This window comes from Anolis sagrei, chromosome 6 (assembly GCF_037176765.1).
Source record: "Anolis sagrei isolate rAnoSag1 chromosome 6, rAnoSag1.mat, whole genome shotgun sequence".
NCBI classification, from domain to species: Eukaryota; Metazoa; Chordata; class Lepidosauria; order Squamata; family Dactyloidae; genus Anolis; species Anolis sagrei.
The window spans coordinates 15,644,774-15,663,329 of NC_090026.1; the positions used below are offsets into that span (position 1 = coordinate 15,644,774).

At 43.5% G+C, this 18,556-nt stretch overlaps 2 protein-coding genes across 2 annotated transcripts in view; one reads left to right on the forward strand and one right to left on the reverse strand.

Annotated features, from left to right (window-relative positions):
* The window catches only part of LOC132777755 (integrin alpha-M-like), a 43,902-nt gene extending 37,116 nt beyond the window's left edge, over positions 1-6,786 (forward strand). The window contains exons 25-30 of the mRNA XM_060780197.2: positions 6-113; positions 1,802-1,888; positions 2,031-2,138; positions 2,707-2,799; positions 4,903-5,013; positions 5,821-6,786. Coding sequence (XP_060636180.2) covers positions 6-113; positions 1,802-1,888; positions 2,031-2,138; positions 2,707-2,799; positions 4,903-5,013; positions 5,821-5,931 — 618 coding nt within the window. The 3' untranslated portion in view covers positions 5,932-6,786. The remainder of the gene's footprint in view (positions 1-5; positions 114-1,801; positions 1,889-2,030; positions 2,139-2,706; positions 2,800-4,902; positions 5,014-5,820) is intronic.
* Positions 6,787-8,290: 1,504 nt separating this feature from the next.
* COX6A2 (cytochrome c oxidase subunit 6A2) lies at positions 8,291-13,175 on the reverse strand. Its single transcript, XM_060780198.2, has 3 exons — positions 13,067-13,175; positions 10,270-10,412; positions 8,291-8,495 (listed from the first exon to the last, which is right to left on the reverse strand). The coding sequence occupies exons 1-3, from the start codon at positions 13,158-13,160 to the stop codon at positions 8,400-8,402; spliced, it is 333 nt and encodes a 110-aa protein (XP_060636181.2). The 5' UTR covers positions 13,161-13,175; the 3' UTR covers positions 8,291-8,399.
* Between the last annotated feature and the right edge of the window lie 5,381 nt (positions 13,176-18,556).

The window sequence follows — 18,556 nt, forward strand, 5'->3', positions numbered from 1 at the left end:
TTTAGGTGAAGAATACATATAAACGAAAAATTAATGTCTCAGTGGAGTTTCAGTTTCCTGTGGAACTGAGTGGGACGTGGGTGTGGAATGCATCCCTAGAGTTTCCCAAGGAGGTATATTTCCCCAAATAATACAAATATTATATATAAAGAATACAGAAGAATAAAGAAGATGTGATTGTTTATTTACCTGGACTGGGCTGTAGTACATACAGCTGGTGAATCACCACCAGCAGCAATAGGATCTATCAATTGAAAGGTTGCCAGTTTGAAGTCCAGGTCGGTGTGAGCACCCAATTGTCAGCCCAGTTTGCTGTTTACCTAAGTAGTTCGAAAACAGCTAGAACTGTAAGTAGAGAAATTAGGTACCTCTAAAAAAGAGGGGGAAGTATTATATGACACCATAAAAGAAAAAGACCAGAAATGCCTTGACCAAAAGGAAGGAGGAAGTCCTGATGGCTCTTTGTCATAGAGGATGGAGCAACAGCACCCCCCTGTGGCTGGATTTGAGCAAAACCTCCAAGGTGCCAAAAAGCTGGACGTCTACACAACATACCTCCTTTTTGTCTATTCTGTCCTTGTCTGCCCAAACAGCACTGAATGTTTTCCATGTATGTGTACTGTGGTCTGCCCTGAGTCCCCTTGGGGAGATAGGGCAGAATATAAATAAAGTGTTATTATAGTGTCAGGAGAGTATATGAAGAAGGCATGAGCAAACTTCGGCCCTTCTCAACCTCTGAGGATGCTTGCCATAGATGCAGGCGAAACGTCAGGAGAAATGCCTCTAGAACATGGCTCTATAGCCCGAAAAAACCCACAAGAACCTACTGGGTCCTTTGATGGAGTCCTTCCTCAATCTTCTGCATGTTGCTGGAAGGTTTTATGGCATCATAAATTAGTTAAATTAGCCTCCCCGCATAAAGTGGTACCTAAATTTCCTACTTGACAGATGCAACTGTCTTTCAGGCTGCATAGGTCAACAGCAAGCTAGACTATTAATGGTTGGGAGCTTATTCCGACCCGGGCTGGCTTTGAACTCATGGCCTCTTGGTCAGTAGTGATTTAATGCAGCTGGCTACTAACTAAGTGCACCACAGCTCGGTCCAACCTAATGACTTTATTTAATTATGTAATGTGTTTTTGTTTTAAATCAAGTTGGGAAACTATACACTTTGAACAAATGTATTATGACAAAGTAGCATAGAGCAGCAGTGGCACAGAAGCAGCAAATTAAGTGCTTCCTCGTGTGATTGACTGGGAAAATGCTTCGAAATCTTTGCAAGGTTTATGTTTAGGAAGGTAATTGACCTGATTAGTTAGTTACACTATATGGAGCACATTTAGAGAAGTAATTCACAATATAGATTTATCAATTGCACTGTGTTATTGCATCTAGAAGTTTGTCACAAACATTTTGACAACAAACTATGCTGCCTTTTGTATATGCATTCGGATTTAAAAAATAAGGGCACAAAAAAAGTGCTTGTGAGCTGCACTCTATGCATAAATATGAAAGATGCCAAAGATGTCTCTAGTACTCTTTAGCTCCCTTCATTTCATTCCCAGTACAGTTTGTTTTGTTTTTTTGTTGTGTCAGGAGCAACTTGAGAAACTGCAAACTGCTTCTGGTATGAGAGAATTGGCCGTCTGCAAGCCCAGTGGTGGAATTGCAGCAATAAAGCTCCCATTACTAGTCTTCAAACCTCAAAATAGACTGTTTTTTACTAACTTACTAACTTACTGTAGGATACGTATGACATATAACAATTTATGAATGTGATGTTCTCATTCCATTCCCTTAGTTGTCCCACCTGGTTAATTGTGTCCCAGGAAAACAGACTGCAGGTTCCAAGGATTTTGTGAAAAAACTATCTGACCGCCCTGTTCTGGTGAGTATACCCAATTGCAATGTCAGCAGCTTCGTTTTAAAACCAGCTACTTTAGGTGGTTGCTTCCAGGCCAGGAGGCATCCATACTCAAGTCCAGCATTACGATAATCTAACCCCAGGATATCCTTTTGCCTCCATCCAGGACTGTTCTGTGGCGACCTGTAAAACAGTCCATTGTCACATCCCTTTTCTGGAAAATCAGCTACAGTTCAAAATCAAGGGGGACACTGGGTTCAAGTGGCTCTCTCAGGTATGAAAACAACTGCATTGGTTGGGTTGGGCTAAGGGGCAAGAGAGGTGCAAAGCTTTCCTTCTCAAAGTGTTTACAGGACCCTAGTCTATCCTAGAGCCCCTTGCGTCTCAAGACCTGTCTGCTCTAGGAACCCTGGAAACTGTAATTCTGTGAAGACAAATGTAACAGAATTATCAGTGCCTACACCACATTACCACCATTACCACATTACACCACATTACCATTCTTTGGAGCAGGGGGTGGGGGGAAGGGAGAGATATTTTGATAAGACTTCATCATGCTATTTATTTATTTATTATTTACAGTATTTATATTCTGTCCTTCTCACCTCGTAGGGGACTCAGGGCGGATTACAATGCACATACATGTCAAACATTCAAGGCCATTTAGACATGGAACATATTTAGACTGACAGGGAGGTATTATATATTACTGGCACAGTCGACTTCATTGCTATACTAATAAAGGATTTTTGCATAGGTACTGATGTCTGCATGGATCCTGAATATGAACTCTGAGGCAGCCAACTTTCACACTTCTAAAAGAGTTAATATCTGTTTTCCAGACCCAACAGAAGAAAGTGACCCTGGTGAGCTCGGCACAGATTTTCTACGATGAGAACAAATATACCACAAAGAAAGAATTTGTACAGAGTCAGGTAATGAGTACATACAAAAAAGCCTCCCCTTACTGTAGCTTGAAGCATTGAGCCAGGGGAATGATAATTACTTTGTGTAGATCTGGGTAAGGTGTAGGTTCTACTGAATAATGCCCTGTCAAAGTAGTTTTGTTTTCCCTGAGAAAAGTCACCCGACTGACAATCACAATATGTATTTGCTGCTTCACTTCATCTGTTCAAGTAACAATGTTTTGAAAACTTGTCAGTCTCATTTGATGCAGATTTTTGTAACAAAATGCAACTCTGAGAGACCTAAATGATGGATATTAGGGCTGTCCAAACACGGAAAAATTTGTTTCTAAACTCGATTCGTTTTTAGGGTTTTTTGCGTTTTGTTATTTAAAAGAATTCCGAAATTTTCCTTAAAAAAAGTTCGATATTTACAAAATTTCGGAAATAATAAAACAATTACGAAACAATTACGAATTGATTACGAATCGATTCGTTAATGGCGGCCGCGATCGCGCAATACGCTAAAAAAACTTCTGAAGCTTCCCTCTCCCTCTGTTGTTGACTGTTGGTGTGACTGTTGGTGTGAGAAAACAAACAGCAACCCTAAAACTTGCACCAGACATGCGGAAATAATAACGAATCGATAACGAATCAATAACGTATCAATTCCGAAACAATTACGAAACGAATTGGAAAAATTCATTTCGTTTTTTAGTTGCTCCTGATTGGTTCAATATCGCTTCGTTATAAAAAAAAATAACGAATTTTTAACGAATTACGAAATTACGAAACGAAACCGCCCAGCCCTAATGGATATGTGTGTGAAATTCATTATAACAGTTTATTCCATTTCTTTCGTGTCTTCCATTTATTCGAAAGCATGAAATGGGAAGCCCCCACCCCACACGAAACTCAGCTTGACACGAAAGCCTGCTTTTGTGTGGAGCCAAAATTCCTTGTGTGCGCACTTCTTCTCTTTCTCCTCCTCCCTCCCTCGTACCCTCAATGCCCTGCATTCATTCATGGGAGTCACAGCCAGGCCGCTTCACATCTGGACCTCAGCATCAGGGGGAAGGAACCATTGCCCCTTCCCCCTTTCCAGCTATTTGTATGTGGTGGGGTGTGTGATTGTGCAGGCACTTGGCTGCAGGCAGACACTGACAGGTGTGCACATGCTTTCCAGGCTTGCCTGTGCCCTGCCATACACACACACTCTTTTTTCAAGGAAAGTGTGTGTTTGGCATGGGGTGTGCAGGCACTGACAGGCTTGAGCGCATTTTCCAGGCCTGCCTGTACCCCACCATACACACTCTTTCCAGGGAGAATGTGTGTGTAGCGTGGTGTGTGCAGGCACTGACAGGCTTGAGTGCATTTTCCTGCACCCTGCCACACACACTCTCCTTCCAGGGAGAGTGTTTGTGTGGTGTGGAGTGTGCAGGCGCTGACAAGCTCGAGTGCATTTTCTAGGCATGCCCACACCCCACGACACAAACTCTCTTTCCAAAGAGTGTGTGTGTGTGGTGTGGAGCATGCATGCAGGCCTGGAAAGTTTGCATGCACCTGTCAGTGCCTTTCTGCAGCCAAGGGCCTGCACAGTCACACACCCCACCACACACACATGCTCCACCACCCGCCACACTCTCTGAGTGGAAAGGAGGGAGTGGCAGTGGTTCCTTCCACCCTGATAAAACATGCTTGCTGAGGTCCGGATGTGGGGCTGCAATATGGGACATTGCAGGCACGAGGGAGGAGAGGAGGAGGTGGAAGAGAAGAAGCGCAGTGCCTCCCCCCCCCCCCCCCCCCACACACACATGCCTGCCAGTGAGGGCCAGGCATCCAGTCGCCTCAAGAAGGGGAACCAGTGGGTGGGAAGCTCCTCCCCCCCCCCCCCAAATTATGGACAGATTTTCAGGCCCCAAATGAAAGCACCAGAAACAACCTTCCCAATTTCGGGAGGCTTATTGAAAACAGATTGGGCCCCGCAATGAAAGCCCAGAAACAAAATGGGACAAGCATTTACCTGAATGCACACCACTACTAAATAATCCCTGCAAACAGGTGAGAGTTAAAAGTACTGAATGAGATCCCTGGCTTGTTTTTTTTCACAATTCCATCCTTCCTACTCTCCAGGCAAACACTGTGGTGGAGCATTTGGTGCCCTACAACTACCTGCCCATCATCATTGGCAGCAGCATTGGGGGACTTGTTCTCCTTGCTCTGATTATTGCTGGTCTCTACAAGGTGAGGACTGTACCTCTTTGGTGTAGGAGGGGCTTTAGGCACAGGACTCCATTTTTGTCATACAATATGCCTTTAAATCTCAGTGGAGGTGGATGTAGTGTGTCTCCTTTTAGACTTCAGTGAGTACAGTTATACAGTTTGGACTATATCTATATGCTTAAAGACATTGGACTATGGATGAGCATGCTGAATATATATAATAAGTTTGTTAGTAAATCTGAGAAGTTATTTTTAAAGAAGACTACTTTGTTTTGTCTCGAGTGCATATTTTAAGTAAGAGGTTTCAAGGGAGTATATATCTTTTGGGCAATTACAACTGCAAATTCTACTTCAAAGAAACAACCATCTCCTGCTAACCCAATATATTTTTGTAGTGGCATGTCTTTATCCTTGGCAGTTTAAAGACATGGTTCTTCAGTTTCACAGCTGAGTTACCTGTGTGCCATTACATGAATGGTTATTAATATCACTTGTTCAAAGAGTTGATTTCTAACAAGGTCATGCTTTTCTTGACTAGTGGTTTTCAAAAGGTGGTCTCCACATGTTCATGGAGATTCACATTTGCCAAAAGGATGTGACATCATTTTTACCTTTTCAATAAGGTTATGGTGCACTTATTTCCAATAGGTTATGGAATTTCCATTAAATAATGGATTTCAGACATTGGTGGTCAGCTCTGAAGGTCAGCTCTTTCTTCTGAGGCTCGGGGAAGCTATGACAACCAAGCATGTAGGGTGGTCAAGGCTCTGTCTTACATCCCAGAATGAATGGGATTCTCATGTAACCTTTTTTTCTCTTTTCCTCCAGCTTGGATTCTTCAAGCGACAGTATAAAGCGATGATGGATGAGGCAGGCGATGCGGGCAATGAGGCAGCTGGACCTTCACAAGACCCTACTCCTGCTGCTACTAAAGGATAACAAACTTCCATGAGCCATGTTTCCTCTAGGAACACTGAACGAGAGAAGAGACGATCCGGGTTGGAGTTGAACTTTGCTTTATACCATTCCTTTTCCTTGCCCAGAAAGAGCCCCTACAAAACACACAAGTTTACTTGTGATCACTACCTGAATGCATGCTGAGAAGTTATGCCCAATTCCCAGTACATGCATGTAGGATGATCACACAACCGATAGATTTCTTATTCAGAAATGTTTCCTTTGCATAAAATAAATAGACCAACCATGATTATTAAAACAAGGAAGGAGGCATATTCCGATCCCCTTAATTCTTCAACACTCGAAGTCCAATCATGTATTGAAAAAAAGGTTACTAAGAGAAGATGTTTGTATCCGGCATCTTTGGACTCTTTTCTCAGGCCCTCCTCTCTCGCCATCCTATCCTTCCTTCTTTCTCTCTTTCCTTTCTCCTTGCCTCCCTCTTTCTCCTTCCCTTCCACCCTTTCGTCTTTCCTTCCTTCTCTCTCTCTTTCTTTCCTTCCTTCCTTCCATCCATCCTTTCCTTCCACCTTTTCATCCTTCCATCCTTCCGTCCTTCCATCCTTCCCTCCCTTTTGTCTTTCCTTCTTTCTCTTTCCTTCCTTCCTCCTTATCTCCCTCCCTTCCCTCCCTCTTTCTCCTTCCATCCGTACCTTACACCCTTTAGTCCTTCCTTCCCTCTTTCCTCCCTCCTTCTCTCTCCCTTTCTCCTTCCTTCCTTCACCTTTGTCTTTCTTTCCTTCGCTTTTCTTTTTCCTTCCTTCCATCGTTTTCTTCATCCCTTTCTTTCTTCGTTCTCTTTTTCCTTCCTTTCCTTCCATCCTTCTCTTCCACCATTTCAGCATGCCAGCATGCCTGCCTGCCTGCCTGCCTTCCTTCCTTCCTTCCTTCCTTCCTTCCTTCCTTCCTTCCTTCCTTCCTGTCTTTCCTTCCTTCCTTCCTTCCTTCCTTCCTTCCTTCCTTCCCTCTTTTCTCCTTCCTTCCCTCTTTTCTCCTTCCTTCCTTCTCTCCCTCTTTCTCCTTCCATCCTTCCCTTCCTCCCTTATGTCCTTCCTTCTTTCCTCCTTTTCTTCCCTTTTTCTTTCCTTCCTCCTTCCCATCATCGGGTAGCCAGTCCTAGCAGGGAGTGCTAGCATGTGGCCCCCAAGTTTGGAATTTGCCTAGGCCTGGATTAGGGGCTGAGGATACCCATGAAAGTTATAAAAACTTGAATAAAACAACTTTTTTTCCTAAAGGAACAATCAATCTATAAGTTCTCTAGCACAACTTTATGGTCAGTTATTGCCATAAGTTAACATGGAATAACATGTAGGGCTGAGATAGTCCTAGAGAGAAAATGTTAGTCCACAAATAATAAAATCGGCAAAATCGAGGGGAACAACTGTATTTAAAATAAATAAACAGAAATATATAATTCAAGGTTTTTTAATTGTATGCTGCAAGTTTCAGTGATATATATTGGTGTGTTTGTCTCTATTAAAATGTGAGGACATTAGCAGCTATGAAAATGGAGAATACAACTGTAAAAACAAGACTATCAGGAATTTGATAAAAAGGCGTTTTTGTATTTCTCTTAGAGAAATTATTGAAATTTTGTACATATCGAAGTTAATTGCTCATATTCTATACTCTAATCCAGTGGTTCCCAACCTGTGGTCCATAGATCAGTGGTCCCCAAGAACTAAAATATGGTCTGCGGCCTCACCGTTACTACACCATTGCAACAAGAGCAATTGGTTTCGTGAAACCCTCTTATAGTGCCGAGGCAACTGGGATGTTGAGACTACTCACAAAAGGCGTGAGAAGTCACCTGACTGCTGCTTCTCCTCCTCTTTCCTCCTCCTGAACGGAGCTGTTCCATGTGGCGCCTGGAAGCCTTGGTGTCTTTGTTTTTAGGCCTATTCCTGGGGTTATTCGGGGATCTATCCAATTCAGAAAGCTGAATTGGATAGACCACTTCAGCTCTAGATGATTAAATATATTTTTCTGCAGATGGTGAACACTGGATGGCATATGTTCTGTAGCAAAAACTAGAGCTGAAGAGGACTATCCAATGCAATTTTCTGAATCAGCATCCCCAAATAACCAAACCGAATCTAAAGTTGACCAAAAACTCATTCATAACCCTTTTGGTACTAATGTTGGAGAGTGGTCCCTGGTCAAGTGGTTGCTGGTCAAAAAAAGGTTGGGAATGACTGCTCTAATCCATTCACCCCCCACTACCTTTGAATTGCTTTGATGTTGCTAAGAAGTTATTTAAAACAACAACAGCTGACACTTCTTTGTTTACTCCAAAGTATTTCCAGTATAATACAATTTAAAATAGGAAGACAGTACTGTATTCATTTACATTTATTTTTATTGTCCACATGTAGGGAAAACTATGATGTTTTGCCGGGGCCTTTGCCTTTGCGCCTTCCAATTCCAAAGGGAGAGATTTCAGCAATGGTTCAGTGGTGGCTGCCTCCATCTTCATAACCTGTGGGCAATGCATTGGTGTGCGGGTTATGGAATAAAGTGTGGTTTCCATCCCCCCAGGGAAAAGGCTGAAGAAAAGAGAGACAAAAGAGTGCATGAACTTGATAAACAGATCTGGCTATGCATATATTCACTTTTAACCCCCCCCCCCCTTTTCAGGCACTATTTGTTTTTATTTTAAAATTATGTGCCTCCTATAATCAACAATTACATTTGAGTTGGCTTAATAGTGAAGACAATAAAGTTAGCCCTCTATACTCCCTGGAGTTTGGGGCAGAGAACTCCAGCAAAAATGAATAAATTGCTAATTTTTAATGTGAGAGGATTCTTCTCTAGGAATATCTAAGTTCTCCAACATGACCCAATTATCAACTTCCACAGGAGGACCTAGAGATTCCTAAAGAAGGAGTAATTGAGAACATAAAGATTCCTAGAGAAAGATTCTCTCTAGGAAGCTCTAGATCACATGTGCCAAACAGAAAGCCCATGGGCCAAATATGGCCCACAATGTCATTTTATGTGGCCTGCAAGTCTTTCAATGCCAGGTAAGCATAGTTGCATTAATACAGTGTTCCAATTACAACTAGCCCTTTGAAGGCAACCATAAGGCTGATGTGGCCCTCGATGAAAATGAGTTGGATACCCCTAATCTAGATCCTTCAGCCTAACTCTGTGATCAACTTCTGGCAGATGTTTGCCATAGAACTGCACTGGATAACGTAGAGATTCTTAGGACCTCATCACATTGAGGATTTTTCCCGTCCTAGGATGCATCTAGCACAGTTCAGCCACGGAGCCATATCCCATCATATTCTATCCCCAAACTGTGCTCAGTTCATCCTAAGAAGAGGCAAGGAGAATATGAGAGGCTTCTCAGGTTCTTGTTGCTAGTAATGGGGCAAGTGCAGGAAGAAATCAGGCAGCAATGCCTTCCCCCACATGATGGGGGAGGCATCGCTGTGGCCTATGCAGGACATGGGGCAACGGATGCCCCCGCTGCCCACTAGATTGGCCATGCTGCCTGGCAAATCCCTCCACTGTTGCCTGCACTGGGCAACTTCATGTGATGAGGTCCTTGGAGAACCTTTTAATCAAAACCGAATAAAGAAATCTGAAAAAAATCAAATCCATAAATGTGGAGGGCAACTGTGCTTTTTAAAACCCCACCTAAGATGGCAAAATGTAGAACAATACAGAAAGAATATAAATTAGCTGATTTCTTAAAATTATCCTTCCCATCCCCAAGAAACTCTTAAGGCAGAGTTTCTCAACCTGGGGGGTTGAGAAAGACCATCGGAGGGGTTGCCAAAGACCAACAGAAAACACAGTATTTTCTCTTGGTCAAGGGGTTCTGTGTGGGAAGTTTGGCTCAATTCTATCATTGGTGGGTTCAGAATGCTCTTTGATTGTAGGTGAACCCCTTAATACGGTTCCTGGCACAAATACTCAATATGCCCAATTGTGAACACCGGTAGAGTTTGGGGGGAATAGACCTTGACATTTGGGAGTTGTAGTTCTGGGTTTTATAGTTCACCTACAATCTAAGAGCATTCTGAACCCCACCAACGATAGAATTGGGCCAAACTTCCCACACAGAACCCCCATGACCAAAAGAGTGTTTTCTGATGGTCTTTGGCGACCCCTCTGACACCCCCAGCTTGAGAAACACTGCTTTATAGTCACCATTCTAGGATTGAGGCATCTAGTGAGTAGCTGGAAGTGTAAGAAGGGGAAGGAAGTCCTTCAGATACTTGTGTTCCAAAGCTATACAGCCTTGCCAGCTCAATCAGGCAGACTATCGACCTCCCCATCCAGGAGAAATCTCCCGTGTTTAATAATTACCTTTGTTCGTATGCGTAGGTGGTTATAGGGAATGAACTCGGGGCGTTCATGGGGGTGGTTTGACTGTTGCAGCCAAACATTCAGCATACATACAGCTACTCCAGGAAGCGCCACCACAAAGGACAGGATCTTCCATGTCCGTCCTGTGTTGCAAAAAGGAAAGGGGTTGCAGAGCATAAACAAGGGGTGAGCTAGAAATGTATTGGGTTCATGCTGTAATAACACAAAACCCCAGATATGGGCTTTTCAGAAAAAGATACAGATGAGAAAACAAATTATGGTCACGATTTTTGGATTGGTGAGCGGAGTAAGCCAAGCAAACTGGTTTTCCACCTATTTATTTATTTATTTATTTATTTGGGGTGCTTCTACCCTGCCCTTCTCAACCCCCTCGGGGGGACTCAGGGCGGCTTACAAAAGGCACAATTCGATGCCTAACAGTTACAAAATACAATACAATATACAATACACAAATTACCATATACTATCACAGTTATAACTAATTAAAACAATCAACAGTATACTAGCATCAATAAAACATCTAGTGGTCAATGTTCACCAAATCCAAGTCCGTAAACCATTTTGCATTGTCATTGCCTTTCCTACTCTGGTCATTATTGGTTGTCCTTGTCCATCTGCCAGCTTACCCGAAGGCCTGGTCCCACATCCAGGTCTTTAGCTTCCTTCTGAAGGAGAGGAGGGATGTTGATGTCCTATCAACTCCCTACTGACAATGCTAAGTACCCCTTGCAGCAATCTGTGGATTCTTCCTCCCTACCAACCCAGAATGAACCTTCATGTTAAGTAACACTATATTTTATGAACCATCACGGAGATTAAGATCTTTTGAGGAGGCCCTGCTCTCGGTCTCACCTCTGTCACAGGCATGGTTGGTGGGGACAAGAGACAGGGCCTTCTCAGGGGTAGCCCCTTGGCTATGGAACTCCCTCCCCAGTGATATTCGATCAGCTCCTTCCCTGTTAAGCTTCAGGGGGGAAAAGCAAAACATGACTCCCAAGCTTTTGGAGAATAACCGCAGTGCAATAAATGAACCATGAATTTGTGCCATGACAATTTTGGAATGGACCTGGACTACAACTTTGGATGATGTGATTTAATAATTGATGTAACTGTTTTTATTTGTTTTAATTCTCTGATTTTAATGTGTTTTTCGTATGTTTTTAAGGCATCGAATTCTACCATTATGTGAAGCTACTCTGAGTCCCTCTCAGGGTCGATATGGGTAGGGTACAGATATAGTAAATCAATAAATAAATAAACCAATGTAGCATTCTGTACACACAAACTTAACAAAACATATAATGGATTCTACAGTATAGTTAACTGGGGTGAGGAGGAGCAGAGAGAAAAACATTCAGTGTTTCTTCTTCCATATAATGGCTGGTGGTATAGCTTTAAGATACATAAAAGTAAATGTTTTCCCTGACATTAAATCCACTCGTATCCGACTCTGGGGGGTTGGTGCTCATCTCCATTTCTAAGCTGAAGAGCCAGCGTTGTCCATAGACACCTGCAAGGTCATGTGGCCAGCATAACTGCATGGAGTGCTTTAAGATACACATATATAAAACATCTTAGCAACAGGTTATGTTTTTAAGTAAAGGTGAAGGTTTTCCCCTGACATTAAGTCCAGTCATGTCTGACTCTGGGGGGTGGCGCTCATCTCAATTTCTAAGTCAAAGAGCCAGAATTGTCTATAGACACCTCCAAGGTCATAGCCAACATTACTGCATGGAGCTCTGTTACCTTCCCGCCTGAGCAGTACCTATTGATCTACTCATATTTGCATGATTTCGAACTGCTAGGTTGGCAGAAGCTGGGCCTAACAGCAGAAGCTCACCCCGCTCCCCAAATTCAAACTGCCAACCTTCCGGTAAGCAAGTTCAGCAGCTCAGTGTTTTAACCCACTGTGCCACCGGGGCTCCCCCCTGAGCTATCCAAAGTTTAAAATATAGAAGCTGGGACTAATAGCAGGAGCTCATGCCGCTCCCCGGATTCGAACCCGCAACCTTTTGGCAAGCAAGTTCAGCAGCCCAGTGGTTTAACAAAACTTAAGCTTCAGAAGTAAGGTATCAGGTGGAAAGAAATAATGATAAACGATATTACCAAGATTAATTACCAGTACAGTAGAATCTGGTAATTAATCAGCGCTCCATGCAGTCATGCTGGCCACATGACCTTGGAAGTGTCTACAGACAACGCTGGCTCATCGGCTTAGAAATGGAGATGAGCACCACACCCCAGAGTCAGACATGACTGGACTTAATGTCAGGGGACTACCTTTACCTTTACCTTACAGTAGAATCTCACTTATTCAACATAAACGGGCCAGCAGAATGTTAGATAAGCAAAAATGTTGGATAATAAGGAGGAATTAAGGAAATGCCTATTACACATCATTTTTTATTTTTTTCTACAAATTAAGCACCAAAACCTCATGTTTTACAACAAATCGACAGAAAAAGCAAGTCAATGCATGGTAAAGTTATGTAGTAATTAATTTATTTAGAATTTAGCACCAAAACATTGCAATGTATTGAAACAGTTGCAGATCCAGGTGGGCGGCAGACTGCATTAGATAATACAGAATGTTGAATGAGCGAAGGTTGGATAAGTGAGAGTCTACTGCATATGTGTTTCTGACTCCAGATCTTAAAAATAATAGTAAGTGCATACATTGACTAAGCCACCAAGACAATGGCATAAAACCAGACAGACAAAACAGTGTGGCCAACAGATGGGCCATTTTTCAACCTTAATTAATGACTTGACTTACCACCTGCCCCACCACCTTGGTGCCCACCAGCAGCTGCTGTTGCAAGAGTTCTTCGCTGAGCCACCAGCTGCGTGGCCCTCCACCAGGGAATCATGTTGAAAACCACAGATCAGACGGCGTCCAAGATGGAGGCCTCGTCTCCTTCACGTTGTGCCTGTTGTCTTTGCCTTTGCCCTTCCTATGCAGCCCCTTTACGCCACCCTCTTCCCCCTCCCTCCTGACACCAGACACTGTTGCCCATCTGACCCTGCTTGGCCAATGAACCTAAGAGATAAACATAACTCAGCTTGGACACTATCCAAAAAAGCCATCACCCAACACATGGGGAGAAGTCAAGGTCTAGTCCAGGTTGGCTTGAATCCCAGTTACTGGGCAACCTTCCCTCCCCACCCTTAGATTCCTGGGGTCTATTTATAGCGAAGGCCCCAAGCAAACTCAAAAAGTCCCGTATCCAAAAAGGGCCTACAGTAGACCATCTCTATCAGAATACTCCAGCACAGGCATTGGAGAGATAATTTCCTTCCAATATCCACAGGGAAAAGAGAGATCAACTCTTCCCTTGAGTAAACTTGAGTAAACTTAATGCAAGTTACTTTTGTACGTAGGACTGCATATAGAGCAACTGAGGACATTTCAAAAAGAAGACAGAGGATTGGATCATAGAATCAAATCATAGAATCAAAGAGCTGGAAGAGACCTCGTGGGCCATCCAGTCCAACCCCCTACCAAGAAGCAGGAATATTGATCATTTTGATCATTTTAATCGCCCTCCTCTGGACACATTCCAGCTTGTCAATATCTCTCTTGAATTGTGGCGCCCAGAATTGGACACAATATTCCAGGTGTGGTCTAACCAAAGCAGAATAGAGGGGTAGCATTACTTCCCTAGGTCTAGACACTATGCTCCTATTGATGCAGGCCAAAATCCCCTTGGCTTTTTTTGCCGCCACATCACATTGTTGGCTCATGTTTAACTTGTTGTCCACGAGGACTCCAAGATCTTTTTCACACGTACTGCTCTCAAGCCAGGCATTGTCCCCCATTCTGTATCTTTGCATTTCGTTTTTTTTCTGCCTAAGTGGAGTATCTTGCATTTGTCACTGCTGAACTTCATTTTGTTAGATTGCTGTATTTCTTCTATTCTAAGACGCAATCCATTAGATGCACACTAATTTTAGTACCACCAAAAGGGGGGGAAAGGGTTTATTTATACGTATTTAAAAAACACTGTAATTCTAAGACAAACCTCATTTTTAATAATAATAATAATAATAATAATAATAATAATAATAATAATACATCTTTATTTATACCCTGCCACCATCTCCCCAAGGGCACTCAGGGCAGCTAACATGAGACTAAGCCCAAGAAATTACAATAAGGCAAAATAAAATACAATAAGGCTCTTTCTAAAGGCTGCCAGGGTGTGTGCTTGCCTAATATCCATGGGTAGCAAGTTCCAGAGCTGAGGGGCCACCACGGAGAAAACCCTTTCCCTCATCCCCACAAGCTATGCTTGCGACAGAGGTGGGAGCAAGAGGAGGGCGTCCCTGGAAGATTGAAGAGATTGTGCAAGTTTGTAGAAGGAAATGCAATTAGAGATTATATAACGGAGAAATCCATCCTAGAATTAAAGAAATACAGTAATTGACTTCAAACTACAGGAAAGCATATTCCACCTGAATATTTGCAAGAACTTCCTAATGGTGAAAGCTGATCAGCAGTGGAGCTCTCTGCCCCAGACTGTGGTGAAGGCTCCTTCTTTGGAGGCTTTTAAACAGAGTCTGGATGGCCATCTGTCAGGGGTGCTTTGAATGTGATTTTCCTGCTTCCTGGCAGGAGGTTGGACTGGATGGCCCATGAGCTCTCTTCCAACTCTATGATTCTATGATTCCTGCCCAAATTAGACAGTTCAAAAGATATGTTTCATAAAAATCTGTCCATTCATGCAATGCTAGCACAAAACATTTTTGAGGACTTTTTAACCAATTGAGAGCAATTAGCCTCAATACAATAGGAAAACTTCAGGCATCAGTGTGGCCATACAGTAAACATGTGGCTGTGGCATGATAGACATTTGCGTCTCTTGCATCACATCAGTTGTAAAACAGGAAAACTCTGCTAGGGAGCTATTTGGAATTGTTTCTGGAGGGTGAAAGAGTAGTAGGTCTTTTTGATGGTATTGGATCACCCCAGATCCATCTTGATCCACCTGTCCGCATGCCAAAAATACTGGGTCACTCTAGAGCTTCCTAAAAGCACCAGATTAATTTATGGTTATCCTTGTGCTGAATTAATGATTGGAAGCTTGTAGAGGATTTATTTATTATTTATTATTTCTTGCATTTATTGACCGCCACTCTCAGCCCGGAGGTGACTCGTGGCGGTGAACAACAACATAGAAAAACAGTGTACAAAAAATGACGACAATACATACACAACTACTACTACATAACATATACTTATACTAAAAATCCGCTTCGTCCGATCCTGGGGTCATAGTCAGTTTCGTAGTCATAGTCCATTCCAGAGTCGTTCCAATGATACACTCAGTTGAAGGCCTGCTCGAAGAGCCATGTTTTCAGGCTCCTACGGAAGGCCATCAAGGAGGGCGCCTGTCTAATTTCAGTAGGGAGGGTGTTCCACAACCGGGGGGCCACCACCGAGAAGGCTCGCTCTCTCGTCCCCGCCAGACGTGCCTGTGAGGCAGGCGGGACCGAGAGAAGGGCCTCCCCGGATGATCTCAAGGCCCTCGTGGGCTCGTAGGCCGAGATGCGGTTTGCAAGGTATTTTGGGCCGGAACCGTTTAGGGCTTTGTAGGATAACACCAGCACCTTAAATTGGGCCCGGTAGCAAATCGGCAGCCAGTGGAGCTGGGACAGCAGGGGCGTTGTACGCTCTCTGCGCCCTGCTCCTGTTAACAACATGGCTGCCGCGCGTTGGACTAGCTGAAGCTTCCGGGCCGTCTTCAAGGGCAGCCCCACGTAGAGAGCGTTGCAGTAGTCGAGGCGGGATGTGACCAAAGCATGTACCACCGTGGCCAAGTCAGACTTCCCAAGATACGGGCGCAGCTGGCGCACGAGCCTAAGCTGTGCAAATGCTCCCCTGGTCACCGCTGAAACCTGGGGCTCCAGGCTCAGCGATGAGTCCAGGGTCACACCCAAGCTGCGAACCTGCGCCTTCAAGGGGAGTGCGACCCTGTCCAGCACAGGCTGTAACCCTATACCCTGCTCGGCCTTGCGACTGACCAGGAGTACCTCTGTCTTGTCTGGATTTAGTTTCAGTTTGTTCGCCCTCATCCAGACCATTACAGCGGCCAGGCACCGGTTCAGGACTTCGACGGCCTCCTTAGTAGCAGGTGGGAAGGAGTGACAGAGTTGGACGTCATCTGCGAGTACACTTTATTTGGCCTCTGCAAGTCACTTCTGGTATGAGAGAATTGGCTGTCTGCAGGGACGTTGCCGAGGGGATGGCTGGATGTTTAACCATCCTGTGGGAGACTTTCCTCATGTCCCCACATAGGAAGCTGGAGCTGACAGACAGGAGCTCACTCCATCTCACAGATTCGAACCGCCTACCTTCAAGGCAGCAGTTCAGCCAGCACAACGGTTTAACTCATTGCACCACCGCTGCTCACATTAGAAGCGACTTGTAGTTTCTCATGTCGCTTCTGACATGATAAAAAAAATGGCCCCTGCAGATATAGGATAAATCTTGAGAATAAAAATAATGTTGAGGTTCAGAGATAGAAAAACAGGAGGAAACCATGATCTTAGCTACAAAACCCAGAATTTTTGCACCAGTTTCTTATTGGGGGACGACTGTTATCTCAATCATTTCTCCTCCATAAACTTACCCTACCTTATGAGATGTGAAACTTGCTGTTTCTTGTGATTCCCTCTTTACATAACCACAAAAGCAAATATGAATAAAGGAAATGCTCAGAAGATATACTTATAAGTACACACTGCACTTCATTAAGGAAGAAAAAAACTGACAAGAAAGTCTGTGACCATTATCACCACTACCATATAGTTGTGCAAGAAGGGACAGAAACTGGAGGAGAAAGAGAAGGTGAAACACAGCAGTCTGCACATCTGAATAGAAAACAATCCAAATAACACTTTTTTGGTACATTCCCCATGTACATGTATTAACACCAATCTCAGTTTGCACAAGTGTTGATGCTTCTGTAGCTCAAATGCCAACGGACCTAGATATCTATAGCAAGCATGACCTTGGAAACTATAACTCCCAGGAGGACTCCATCGCATGGAGCCATCGCATTTAAAGAGGGGTGCAAGGGCATTCATTCCATACTGTAAATGCACCAAGAGAAGGGTATGAACCTTGGAAAACCATGACTCCCAGGACTGCACAGCATCGAGACATGGCATAATAATAACAATAACAAGAATTAATAATAATAATCCTTTTCTCCTGGATTTCCCATGCAACACAAAGCACAGACATATCATGGTGCAAGGGAAGGGAAGGGGAAGGGGAAGGGGAAGGGGAAGGGGAAGGGGAAGGGGAAGGGGAAGGGGAAGGGGAAGGGGAAGGGGAAGGGGAAGGGGAAGGGGAAGGGGAAGGGGAAGGGGAAGGGGAAGGGAAGGACCCGGAAAAGCTATGTTTTAAAAAGAAATTGTTCTGGCAAAGTAAAAACTCAGTGAGCAAAAGGTAATGCTTTCCCTAACAAGGGTACTTTTGGCTCCTCCCACAATTTCCCCTCCCACAAATTGGGGAAACATTTAATTGTAAACCTGGAAGCAACTAATGCCATCACATTACAGAAATGGCCAAACATCCAGATGATTTCAAAAAATTATTATTATTATTATTATTATTATTATTATTATTATTAACTTTATTTGTACCCCGCTAGCATCTCCCAAAGGACTCGATGCGGCTTACACAGGCCAAGGCCTCAAAACACAACATAACAATACACAAATCCACTTCCCCACCACTTCATGAAATGTTGCTGGATCTCATACTTAAATTACACAAAGAATGCTCTATCCTACACTTGAATCCAAACTAATGTGATGACAAGAGTAGTTTTTCCGGATTTTAGCACTCAGTGGAATTTAGTAAATGTGATGAAGTAATGAGTCAGGTGAGGCTCATGAATATGTCAATATGTACCATTTATCCAAGTCACAGATTTCCATTTTTTGCGGTGCAGAGATTCTCTCTCAATCTCTCTCTCATACACAGAGAGTACTAAATTCTCACGGTTAAATTCTGCTGCTGAATTAAAATGGCAGTCCCAGAGAAGAACTGCAAATAGATTATTTTCTTCTCTTCCCTGCATTGATCCTGTACCAAGTCTCTTTCAAGACAAGCGTAGTGGGTTGTTGCATGTTTTTTGGGATGTATGGCCATGTTCTAGAAGTATTCTCTCCTGACATTTCACCTGCATCTATGGCAGGCATTCTCAGAGATTGTGAGGTCTCACTACCTCTGACTTCACCACGTCTGCGGTTG